This window comes from Triturus cristatus, chromosome 6, assembly GCF_964204655.1.
Source record: "Triturus cristatus chromosome 6, aTriCri1.1, whole genome shotgun sequence".
In the NCBI taxonomy this organism is placed as follows: Eukaryota; Metazoa; Chordata; class Amphibia; order Caudata; family Salamandridae; genus Triturus; species Triturus cristatus.
This window is the reverse complement of record NC_140589.1, coordinates 1,783,346,117-1,783,358,636: the sequence shown is the minus strand read 5'-3', so window position 1 is coordinate 1,783,358,636 and position 12,520 is coordinate 1,783,346,117. Positions and strand designations below refer to the sequence as shown.

Below are 12,520 nucleotides of genomic sequence, written 5' to 3'. Positions count from 1 at the left end.
CACACCTAGTCACTCGTCCATAGTCCATCATACAACCACTTACTCACCCAAACAGTGACACAAACTACCCACCCACACATACAAATAGGAAAACATACTCTGCTATATAGTCACTGACGGAAGCATGCACTCATCTATGTAGCCACTCTTTCACTCACCCATAGGCACTTATATACCCAGTCACTCATATATACTTCCTTTCACATACTCAGTTACTCACCCACACTGACACATGCACACAATCACCGACAACCATACAGACACTCACAACTTTTCACACATGCAACAGTACCCCATACAGCCACTGACTCACCCACTCACTGATCCATACAGGCAGTCGCACACCTCACCTACAAACAAACACACACACCCAGACAACCATAGACTTAGTCAGACAACCAATCACCCAAATAGCCATTCATGTACCCCACGAACTTGCATACCCCCACTTAGACACCAACTGACAGATACACACATTCAAACAACCAGTCACTCACCCATATATTCACTGAGACACCTAATCACTCACTTATACAGTAAGTCACGCACCCATTGAGTCCTCCATAGTCACTCATAAACCCACTGATTCACCAATACAAGTGATCCAGCGCAAACAACTCTTGGGGGGTGGGGGGGAGGGGATGGGGGGGGGAAGGTGAGAACACAACTGTCCTCCCTGCATCGCAGACCCGCCGTCACACTAACTCATTCACCCATGCATTAATTGGTGGGGCCCATAACACCAACACTCACGCGTTCCTCTCTTTCACAGGTCTGCACACAGGAGGGGGAATGATGCGCCGGACATGTGGGTGAGAGTACCTTATAACCTATAGGGAAAGAAGTTATCTTACATCATATACATTACCCTTCACCACCTATAGATTCCTAATCCTAAACATCAAGGCACTCCACCCACTTGGTCGATCAGACCAAATAGTTGGATTGGTTGATGGTGATTTTTAGAACCAGCTAAAACACATTTAAGACTCAGAATCCTCTATTCTCTTTGTAAAGCACCACAAACTCATAATTTGTTAATCAATAGTTGTTTATCTAAATTTTCATTATTAGCATTTCTCTTCAAAATTTAGAATTTCTAGATCAATTTAATTAAATCACAGAACACCATATTTACCTATTCTGGGTTTTCTCTAATTCATTGGCTCAGCATAACCGAATTTTTGTCGTTAAATTGTCCAAGGATCAGACCAGATCTCAGAGTCTGAAAGTACTTTGCTCAGCACGTTACAGTCCCAAAGGACCAGAAATCGTGCCAGCATCCGTCATCGAAAGGTCTCGAATAGCGTAGCAACAACTCCCCTCCCTATTCTACTACTGTTATAATAAATTTCGGGATAACATGAAACATTTTTGGGCGGTGAAGAGAGATGATTGGCCAAGAGAAATCGTCCGATTTTGTATTATCTGGTTTCATAAGGTTTTTGCTGATGAGTTCTTCGGCTATGAGCAAATTTCCGAATGTTGCAATTTTTAAATTCATTCATTGTTCATTTATAACAGTTCTTGTCTTCTGGGGTCTTTGGCAGCGCCCCAGTAACCTATCCTTGACAGGAACGGCGTGTACAGAGGTCGTTGGGGAATTCACGATACCATCCGAGTCGCACTAGGCTTCTCGCATCACGAGACTGTGGCCACTTCTGAATCTGTACTCTGCCGCCATCTTTTGTTAGGCCAAGATGTCAACTTAAGCGAAACAAACACAAAAGAGTAATTAATACAAAGAAATGATGCTTCTAATGTTATACCCTCACTAATCTCTTTTTGTATTGGTGTTTTCCTAGTTTATAGCGACATTTAAAGCAGTTTATTCACCTTTACGGTCCTCCACGAAGATGCAAACGTCACAAAAGCAACAAAGCATGCAATATCTAATTATCACATATACTACAGTTAATATGCGTACGTATTTTAGATATTAAAGTTATTTTGCCATGCAAATAGCAAGTTCCCACGTGTAATTCATGTATGCAGGTTGGTTAATCTTAATATATCATCGTACACAATTAGTAAATTAAGTAGGTTATTCAGTTGATAATTTCATGCAAAATAGAGGAGGTATACAACATTTTGCACTACCTGCTCCATCACAAGCAAGAGTTTTGCCATCCACTGGCTCCAGGATATATTCAAAGAAATGCAATATGGCCTTTGTTATGTTATGCATAGCACAGTATCACTTGGGAGGGTATCCTGGTGCAGGGAAGGTGCGATTTTAGCCAAACCTATGATCTATTTGGACTACATGAAAAGCCAGGCTTTCAGATTCTTGCGTAATTCAAGAAGTGAGGAGGAGGCTCTTATGTGTAGCAGCAGGTTGATCCATGCTTTAGGATGGATGTAGAAGGTTTGACCGCCGGATCTGGTTTTCTGTAAGGGTGGGATGTCTGTGCAAGTCCAGACAAGTGGAGGCGTCTGGACTGTTTGTGAAAGCAGATTGGTGTATGCTGTCAGTGTTATGTAGTGTTTTGATTGTCTGGGTGAGGAGTTTGAACTGTGCTCGTTGTGCATGGGGGTACCAGCGGAGCTCCTTCAGCTGTAATGTGACTGACTTGAGCAGTTGAGTGATTCTAGCTGCCGAGTTCTGAATGGGCTTCAGCCTTTTGGATGAGTTTTTTTTTTTTTTTCTTTTTTTCTTTGATCCCAGCAGAGAATGTTCTCTTACTCCAGCTTGCTTGAGATGAGTGCATGCATGATGGCTTTCTGGGTTGTGCTATTTGACAATATTCTTCGGCATCTTCAGAGTATGGAAGCATGAGGCAGTGATGCCCGGGACTTGGGTGGTCTTGTTTAGTTTGCTGTTGATGACAAACCCAAGGTTCTTGGCGTGGGTGCTGGGTGTTGCCAGGTGGAGTCCCACAGTAAAATGCTCTTCACGAAGATCACTATTTCGGTCTTGTTGGTGTTCAGCCTTAGACAGTTGGCCTTCATCCAGTGGGCAATTTCATTCATTCATGCAGGCATGGAACTTGATCGGGTACAGGGTGTCTTGTCCGTGAGGGAGGGGAACGAGCTCTGTATTATCTGCCTACGACAGCATGTTTTCTTGAGTGGGTGATGCTGACTAGAGGGGGATCTCGTATACTTTGAAGAGGGTCTGGCTCCGGGAGGCTCCTTGTGGGACTCTCCAGATGTGGATTCTGGTGTCAGGTGTATGGGTCGGGTTAACTGACTGGGGCCTTCCAGTAGGGAAGGAACCTATCCATCAGTGTGTCCTCTTGGCTTCTGATGTGTTGTCATTATATGAGGATGGTGTAGGAGACCGTGTCAAACACTGTGGTAAGCTCCGGGAGGATTAGGCCTGCTGTAGCTCCTCCGTGCATGTGAATGTCTCTGCGGATGACATTTGTGGCGGCAATGAGGGCAGTTTCAATGCTGTGGTTGGGTCTGAAACCAGACTGAGTGGTGTTGAGGATTTTGGTGAGGAGTCTGAGTTTTTTCCAAGACCTTGGCTGGCAATAGTAGCAGGGAGATCGCTCTGTAGTTGGTGAGCACTGAAGGGTTCTTCGAGGGTTTCAAGAGCAAAGGAAAAACAGTTTTTTTAGAAGTGCTGGGAAGGTCGCAGAAGAGAATGAGGCATTCAGAATGAGTATAAGCATGACACTGATGCGTTGCAATCCTTTGGAGTATGTGTAGTGGGGACCGTGGTCTGATGGGGCACATAAGTGGATGGACTTTATTCATATGGGGTGGTGATGGGCCAGGTGGGTACAATAGATTCTTTGGAAAAGCTTGGAGGGGTTTGGCATGGTGTGACGTGTCTGGTTGCAGTTTGAATTTGCTGTAAATTAGGTAGTTTTGTTGCTGATCAATTGAGACATTGGTGCAGAGGTCCTGCAAGGGAGTGATAGTTTGAGACCGCCATTGTGTAGGATTTCACCTCACCAACAGCAAAGATCTATTTGCTTCTGTTAATGCCTGCTTTGAAGCAGTCTACCAGAGCAGTGCATTTGGTGGTAGCATCTCTAGTCGGAACCCCTTGTGTCCATTATCCTGACTCATTCTTCATTTGCGTTCCAGTTGTTTTGCAGTGATGGTTCATCAGCCTGCATTCCGACAAATGCCATGGGGGTCTGGATTTTGTTTTATTGCTGTTTGAAAGAGACCAAGGAGTCTGTGTATGGGGTGGTCGTATTCTTGATGGCTTTGGGGGAGGCTGTTTGGGTTGGTCGGTGGGTGTCGTGCAGTGTTCCAGTCCTTGTCAGTGATGCTGCTCCCCTTTTGGCAGGCCGGTCTCGCGGTGGTGCATGTGTAATGGACCTAGATGGAGAAGATCACCTTTATGAGGGTGTTGTCTGTCAAGGTGACTGGTGTTGGCTCTTGGACTTTTTTGCCACAGGTGGTTAAAATAGGGTCCAAGAGGTGTCTGACGATATGGGTAGGGCTATTTACTCTTTGGGATATGCCCAGGATTCCAAGGTCTTTGTGCTTTTGAGTTTGGGTCAGTATGGTTTTCCAGGTGGAAATTCAGGTCTCCAAGGAACACGTAATTGCTAGCATCGAGGGCAAGTGGTGTGACGAAGTCCGTGATGGTGTTGGTGAAATTGGTGCGTGGTTCAAGTGGTTTGTAGATCAGTGCCACTTGGGGTGAGGTCGACTGTTGCGTGGAGTTTGAACAATAGGTGTTCGATGTGGAGGATTTAATGAAAAACATGCCTCTAGTCCACCACCTATTACTCCCTTACCTACAACACCACCACCACTATCCCATCACTCCCCTCCCACTCAAGGCACTGGACAATGAATGATCCTGGGAGCCCTTCATCTCCAAAGGACACTTATGATGAGCCCCTGGGGTCTTGGGAGTGAGAAGACCTGTGTGAGACTATATTGTTCCCAACCTCCAGCACCCCACATCTCTGGCGCGCACTGCCGCCGCAGAGGAACCCAGCCTTGAACCTACCACACAAAGGTAAACTCACCAAACTGTTGCTACCATATGGTAATACAGTGGGCTGCCCAACAAAATAAAGTGAAGATTTACACGGAGCAGGGTGAAAACTACTTCACCATGCTGAAGGGAATGCTTTGTTGTCGAAAGTTATGGCCGACTACTATTGATTGCAGTTTGGATACACTAAACTGATTGGGCCTGGCCTCCGCTTACCTTCAAACTTCAAAGAAAATTTCAGAAAAGTCAGAAGGTAAAGTTCAGCACGGCAGTGTAGCTGGTGATGCTTTAGGAGTAGGTGTGGTCGACAGCAAGCCATTGGACGAAGTCATGGTGAAGATTTCAGCATTCTGACTTAATCTCTTATATGGAAGTCTAAGTCTCCAGCGGGCTGTAGCTGCAGAGGACTCCTCATGGCTGGATGGCGCTGAACAGGATTTGCTGCTGCGTAGAAAAATATAGCGGGAGCCACTGTAAAGACAGGCCGATGCACTTTTTGGCTAAAAATGTTCCATCTGGGCACCTTTTTAATACCACTTCAAAGGCCTAGGACTGGTGGGGGACCACTTAGAGGGTCAGGACTCACTCAGACATGGTCCAGGTGCAGATTTAGGATGGTTGGAGCTTTTGCTATCCCTGAAGCGCTGATTAGCAGGCAATCCAACTAGCCCTTGGAGTCACTCTGGAAATACTATGTTCAAGCAGAACAGCAGGTCTTAAGCAGCAGGACAGTGGGTCTGTGGGTTCAAGTTTTATACCTGTTGTCAGCTTTAAAATGGAAGAAACGTCTAGAGCCCCTGCACACTATTTCCTGCCTCCTGTGGGCACACGGAGGGTGTGTGTGTTTCTGTGTGTTTTGAGACAGTTTCTTTGAAGTTCAAGCAGGCTGTGTACAGCCCCACCTCATCCTGCTAGGATGAGCTATCCTTCCAGCTACCAGTCCCTCTACTGTGTGGCTGTCTGGGAGGAATACACAAAGGCCAACTGCACCTGGACTCTTAACCCAGGATAGAAGCTGCAGGTACTAAATGGTGAGGACAAGTAAATACCTTCAGAATTGGCACGGTGCTTGTGGAAAATGTCCTACTGTTGGCTCTTAGCTAGGCGAAGCTTTTACATTTCTCCTCCTAAAATGGTTGACAATCTTACTGGCTTAGAGTGCAAGTGCTGTTTAAATATGTATAGCGGACTCGTTATTGTGATGTTGAATGTGTGCTAATAGTCAGCTAAGGATTAAGGTTTGCCTCTGTTCTTGCGGTGTGAAAAACCCTGTAGTGTGATGTGCTGCTCTATTAGCAAATGACTACAAAAAAACTGTTGGTCATCCACTGCAATCCCTCTTTTCTCCACAGGAATAACACGATCTAATGGTTTGCACATTTTTTTATAGTGCCCTTTTTCCTCTTCCTCCCATTGTTTGCAAATTTCAGGATCGCCTGCACCGCAGATGAGCCAGAAGCCATCTTAACCGGCACGCTGATTGATGTGGCCCACCACCTGGGCTCACTGCAGTACAGAGTCTGGAAGAAGATGCTGAACTCCATTAAAGTGGGTAAGGAAACCATACTGCAACTTGACTCTGACCGGATTATGGGATCACTGCAGATTTCGGTTAACTGAGACTGGGTGAGAGGTCCTCGATCAAACATATGGGAGAACGAGTTTAAAAACGTGTGTGTGTATGTATGTATGTATATGTGTATGTGTGTGTATATATATATATATATATATATGTGTGTGTTTGTGCAATTCATGGCTCATAAAAGGTATGAGTTATACAAGTGTTGCATGTAGCTAGATAAACAAGTTTAAAGTGTTAATAAGCAACATGTGGAGGTAGCAGTGGTCTGAATCAATCGCACATCTCCAGCGAACAAATGTGGATTAGTATATTGTTACTGTAACAATTTATTAATCAAGCATACATTAAGTGCTACCAACAGCGTTTAACACCCTGCTACCTGTAGGGTGTTGCACACGTTGTGACCCTAAATAGGTTACCATCAAATCCAAAAACTGCACTATGATACCGGAGCACTATCAACAGTTGATGCAACAAGTACCAATTATTGTGATAAGCAAACAGTCCCGGTGTTCATTTGGCTTCTTCCAAGTTTAATGTAAATGTTTCCAGTTTATCATAAAAGTACAAACAGCCAACACATGTTAAGTCAAGAAGTACAAAGAATATACTGTAGTTATCTTAAATCTCATATATGTATCTCGGTTGATCAGAAAAATGGAGCCAATTGTGCTCAGCTGGAAAAGTTAACTGTGTAACACCAGAAAGAAGAAAGGCATCTGTCTGATTTAAAATCCATATCCTTGACATTGCCACAAGTCACGTTTTCAACTGCGAGTAAAATGGTAGAGTGCGAAAAGAAAGAGCTCGTGTTAGACAATTCATATTGGAGAGGCCGGTGAATCAGCCATATTGGAGTGATGCGCATCCCCAACATTCAGCGGTCCTACTGCATTTAAAATATCTGAACTGCGATCCTCTTCGGAGATGCCCCCTTATTATGGTCTCCTGAATGGTGGCCGGCTGATCTTGGTGCTCCTCCTGCCCCTAAATCCACTGTTAAGAACTTAGGCATCCATCTGGATCAAGCCCTCACTTTGAAGGAGCATGCTGCTCAGACAGCTAGAGCCTGTTTCCATACATTTGGCCTACTTCGCCAAGTCTTTACTCTGCTTCCTGATTCTACTTGGAAGACTCTGACTCAGGCACTTATATTAAGCCGTCTGGACTACTGCAACGGTCTGCTGATCTCTGCTAATGAGACCTCGCTCAGCAGACTGTAGGTAGTCCCGAATACGGCGGCGTGACTAGTCCTTAACGTACCCCCTAGGACTTCCTCCTGCCCTCTTCTCTTGCAGCTTCATTGGCTTCCAATACGCCAACGGGTAACATTCAAAGTTTGTTGTACCATCCATAAGGTGCTATTCAATCTTGGTTCCACCTATCTCTCGGAGAAATTTACATCCCACCTTCCCTCTAGGTCTCTCCACTCGGACTTCAAACATCTCCTTGAGGTTCCCCGAGTTAGGAAGGCAAGACAAGGGGGAAAGGCCCTTTCCCATCTTGGCCCCCCGCTACTGAAACGAGCTCCCCCTGCACTTGAGACCATGTCCTGATCACCTACAATTTAGGAAATTGCTCAAGACCACTTTTTTCTGTTTCTGATTCAGCTGTAGTAACACTACTCATGCTGCCCATCCAAAGCACAGAGATACCCTTTCGGGGGTCGATTGAGGCGCTATATAAATAAAATAAAAAAAATAAATCCTTGGTGAATGTGGGTAGGATCAGGGAGCGTGAGGGCGTAATCAAAGGAGTGGCTGAAGGGAACAATTTTCTATAACTATTTTTTTTGGTCTTTTATATTCAGGTAACTGCATATAAAATAATGCAGCCTTAAATAAAAAAATAAATGCAAGTGAAACTGAGCAACGGGAGATGCACTACTTTGGTACGAAACCCCTATTGGGTAATGTGATTACTGCAGATGTCTGAGTGTGTAACCAGAGAGTCTTAGAATTGAATCCTGGTTGGTTCAGTGGGATAGCGTAGCTTGTGTATATTTAGTGCTATGAAGTACCCACCGTCCCACACTTAAGCAGTGTAAATATGTAAGTCAGTATTTCAAACGTGCCTTACACAGTATGATAGGCTGCCACAAAATATAGATCTTAGCAATATGCCGACTATAGGGAAGGAAAATGTGTTTTTAGAACTGTCCATTAAAAGCATGCACAGATTGGCTTGTCGCCGGAAAGCAGTTTTTACAACACGCTTTTTACATCGCAGTGCTTTATGCCACGCATTTATTACCATGCATGTTTTCACCACGTATAGACCTTTACCACACAACTTTACCATGCATTTAAGGTAAGTATGGAGGTTCTTTCCCAAAAAGTAAATTAAATATATATAATTAAATATATATATATATATATATATATATATATATATATATATGTAACTTGCCTTATTAATACTTACCTCAGACGGTATAAAGGCATACAATGTTTTTACCTGCTTTGTTCCGTCATACAACCCTCGTTGCCTTGCCATTCCACTAAAAAAAAAAAAATTGTAACCCTTGAGCGTCGATTGATTGAAGGCAATATTGCTTCCAAGCAGTGGTGGCGGTCGCCTATCTAAAGTGCTAGGGCGGCCGGAGGGTGGGGGATTGGGGGAGGGGGAAAATAATATATAAAAGTGAAAAAATACTTACCTGCCCCTCCACTCTGGCTGACGGCCGCCTCTCTGCTCCTCTCGTCGGGCCGGAAGAGCATGGGCGCCACACCCAATCCAGACGCTGCTCTCATAGCTTGAGAGCAGCACCAGGATTGGATAGAGTGGCTTCATTTGCCACACACAGTGCATTGGAGCCTGTGATTTTTCTCCAACCTGGCTGTGTAACGCATCTGGATTGGAGAAATAGAAGCGTGCATGTGTTTGGTCAGCCTAGAACAGCCGGCCAAACACGCATGCGCACTTATAAGTGCAAACTACTCCTCCTCCCTGACATGCCCGCCCTATACATATTGCGGGGCTCAGACAGCAGAAATAAAATGTTACTGTTATTTTCATTTTATTTATCTGCTGGCGCGGGCTGTGGGGCGACACTCTGCCATTACGGAGGAGCCGCCCCGGCTTCCAAGCAGCCTTTACATTTGCAGATTAACCAATTGTATACACTTACATTTCTCTCAGGCCGTTGCCAGCCAGGTGACGAGGCTTGTTTCTTGTTCAGCTGTCTGTCTCTCCCTTGGCTTCGCACCACAGGAGACTCCTTCTCTTCCACTTCAGCTGCGGCATCCTTAATGTCAGGCTTAACCGTCCCTGACAGTTGTCTTTTAACAAAGTTGGAACTGTTTTTGGATTTTTTTCATCTTAAAGTATGGGCACGATGTGCCCCTCTGATACCGCTCACTTCGACAACTGCCAACATTAAAACTATTAACCTAAAGTATTTGTTGGTAGATCATATACTATTCATTTATGTCAGTCCAAATTATGTATATCAAAAGAACTTGCCGGATTTCCATCAAAGTTAAAATAATTTCAAAAACCCATTCAAAATAACCAGAGATGTATTTAATGAGGTACCACCATACTAAGTGCATGCAGGCCTGAGCGTGTAACCCTTTAAGTATAAAGTAACGAGAAGCCCTAGATGCATGCAGCATTGATAAAGTATTGAGACCCAGCAGTGGGAACAGCCGCAAGAAGTGGTGCTAAGCTGAATACAGTTTAAAGTTCGAAGTGTTGCATACCAGATGATAAAAAATCCTGAGTGCGGGTCCTAAAGAAAGTTTAAAACGTTCTTAACACTGCATATTTATGAAAATCCATTTTCTTAGACCTTTAGTAGTTTAAAACTGTATATGAGATTTGTACAATAATGCATTGAATATTGAGCCATTCACATCAGAACCTTACGTGTGCAATTTCCTTTTTTTTTTTTTTCCGGTAAAATACTTTGGTTGTGAATTAAACACCACATGCTTTAAAACACTTTGTTAATTATAACCCTACTTCTCTATTTTCTCACAGCGGTCATGCATTACAATTAAGGCTCCCAGTTTTCCGTTTTTACTGATTTTTACAGATTAATACAGACACAAAACAATGTGTTTCCTGTTTTTATATATTTGTAAAAGCTGAAAAATACTGAATTGTGCTTTTTATGAAAGACTCTCCATGCTGTCCTTCATGAATTCCAGGCAAAAGCTGAGCAGATGGGCAGCATGCGGAGTTACAAAATAGGATCACACTTCCTTAAATACAGGCATATATTACCATATATTTGTAGTATAACACTAATATGTGCCTGTAGTATTTTGTTGTATAGTGTTATGTGGCTGCTTAATTTGCAAAAATGCGACAGACATTCATGTATGGGTGATTGTCTAAGAGTTAAATGTGGAAATATACCATTTTACGATTCAATTTCTTGTGAAAACACAAAATAAGTATGGATAAATACCAATAAGATGTCCAAAAAATAAATATGGATATATACAGACTGAAATGTTAAAAAAAAATAAAAATACCTTAAAACCGGGAGCCCTAATTAAAATTAATATTCCTAAGGAACACAATCTCAAAATACCCTGTTTCTTTACAAAGAAACATGCAAAATGTTGCTACGGAGAGGAACAAAAACTCAAAACTTCACATATAAAGTGCGTATCCGTTTGTATCCATTGTATGGATTCAGCCTCAGCACTGTGGCCAAAGGTTTACACTCTTTTATTTTGCCTTTCTCCGTCCTCGAGCCATACCAAGACACCTCGCTAACCAGGAAGCTTGCGTCCAAATCTGCACCTGCCTGTAAAACAATAAGCACTCTGGCCTATTCAATTTGTGAGTACGTTAAGTAGTCCTGCAGGAGTACTCTTTTACGCACTCGCATGCCTTTGTGAATTAGTCCCAAAACAACTAAAATGGGAATAAGATGGAAATATTCAGGACTATTCGAATTCAATTACTATAGATGACGACTGTGCCCTCCTTTCACATTTAGTGCGGAGCCTGTGGCACGGTTAATTCAGAGTCTTGCAAGAGTAAGTGAAGCAGTACTGCTGCAATACTGATTCCCATGCTCCTCCCCTCCTGTCACCCGCAGCAAAATGTTTACATGAGGGTGTTGGTGTTTAAACCCTTGGTTTAGCATACTCCGGCTGAATCCTGAGAAGCGGGATTGTATGCTAAACACATCACGGTAACTGCCTCCATAAACTGACCGTTCATCTCGCTGTTTGAAAGGCCAACAGAGCAAACTTGTCTGGCAGGCCATGACATGGACGCCTCTGTGATGGTTTTCTAACAGGGAGAGATTGAGGCTGGCATTGTAGGGTTAACCGCCAACAAAGCTCCAGGTCCAGACTGTATTCCTCCTGATCTTTAAGTCTGAACCACTCTTTTGGGCACCGGTCCTTGTGGCTGTGTTCAGCGCAGCAGCTCGGAGTGGTTGCCCTGAGTCATGGGCCACTTCTACTAAAGTCCCTGTTTTCAAGAACGGTGATCGTTATAGCTCTTATTGCTCTAGGCCAATCTCACTTCTTGACTCAGTGGTTAAGGTTGACCAGGGGTTAACCATGGCTTTAAGTAAATACACTGTAGCGCGTCCAGGCACTGTCTACCTAGCCTTCATGGACATGTCCTCCGCATTTGATTGCGTGAACAGGGTTAAATTGTGGCTGAACCATATCTTTTGGGGTCTGTATCCACATATGAGCAGTTTTTATTGATTAGATTTAGTATGAATCGTTTTCACCTCCTGCATGCCAGGCCAAGAGGGTGCAGTAGAGGGCAATCGTTGGCACCCTGTGGCTGCGACAGTCTCCACAGGATCTGCTAAACCTTATGCTCTTTTGTACCTTTTTTGCGATACCTCGTTGGTATTTTTTAGTGCCCATTTTAAAGAGGTTGAATTTTACCCAGGCTCAGCCTGCCCTCCTGCATTTACAATTGTTGAAGGAGGACTGTATATTACTTAAAATCCACTTTAAGAACCAGGGCTTGTCTAGATTCTTAGTTATAGCTGAGGAACCTCTAAGGACTTGTCCTTCTCAGCCCTAGCTCACCCTTAA

General features: G+C 43.8%; 1 protein-coding gene across 4 annotated transcripts in view; it reads left to right on the top strand.

The window, feature by feature from the left end:
- The window catches only part of TRIM35 (tripartite motif containing 35), a 379,901-nt gene that overhangs the window by 122,223 nt on the left and 245,158 nt on the right, over nucleotides 1–12,520 (top strand). For all 4 annotated transcript variants that reach the window (XM_085613100.1, XM_085613097.1, XM_085613099.1 and 1 more), the window contains one exon: nucleotides 6,343–6,464. In XM_085613100.1, the coding sequence (XP_085469226.1) occupies nucleotides 6,343–6,464 (122 nt within the window). The remainder of the gene's footprint in view (nucleotides 1–6,342; nucleotides 6,465–12,520) is intronic.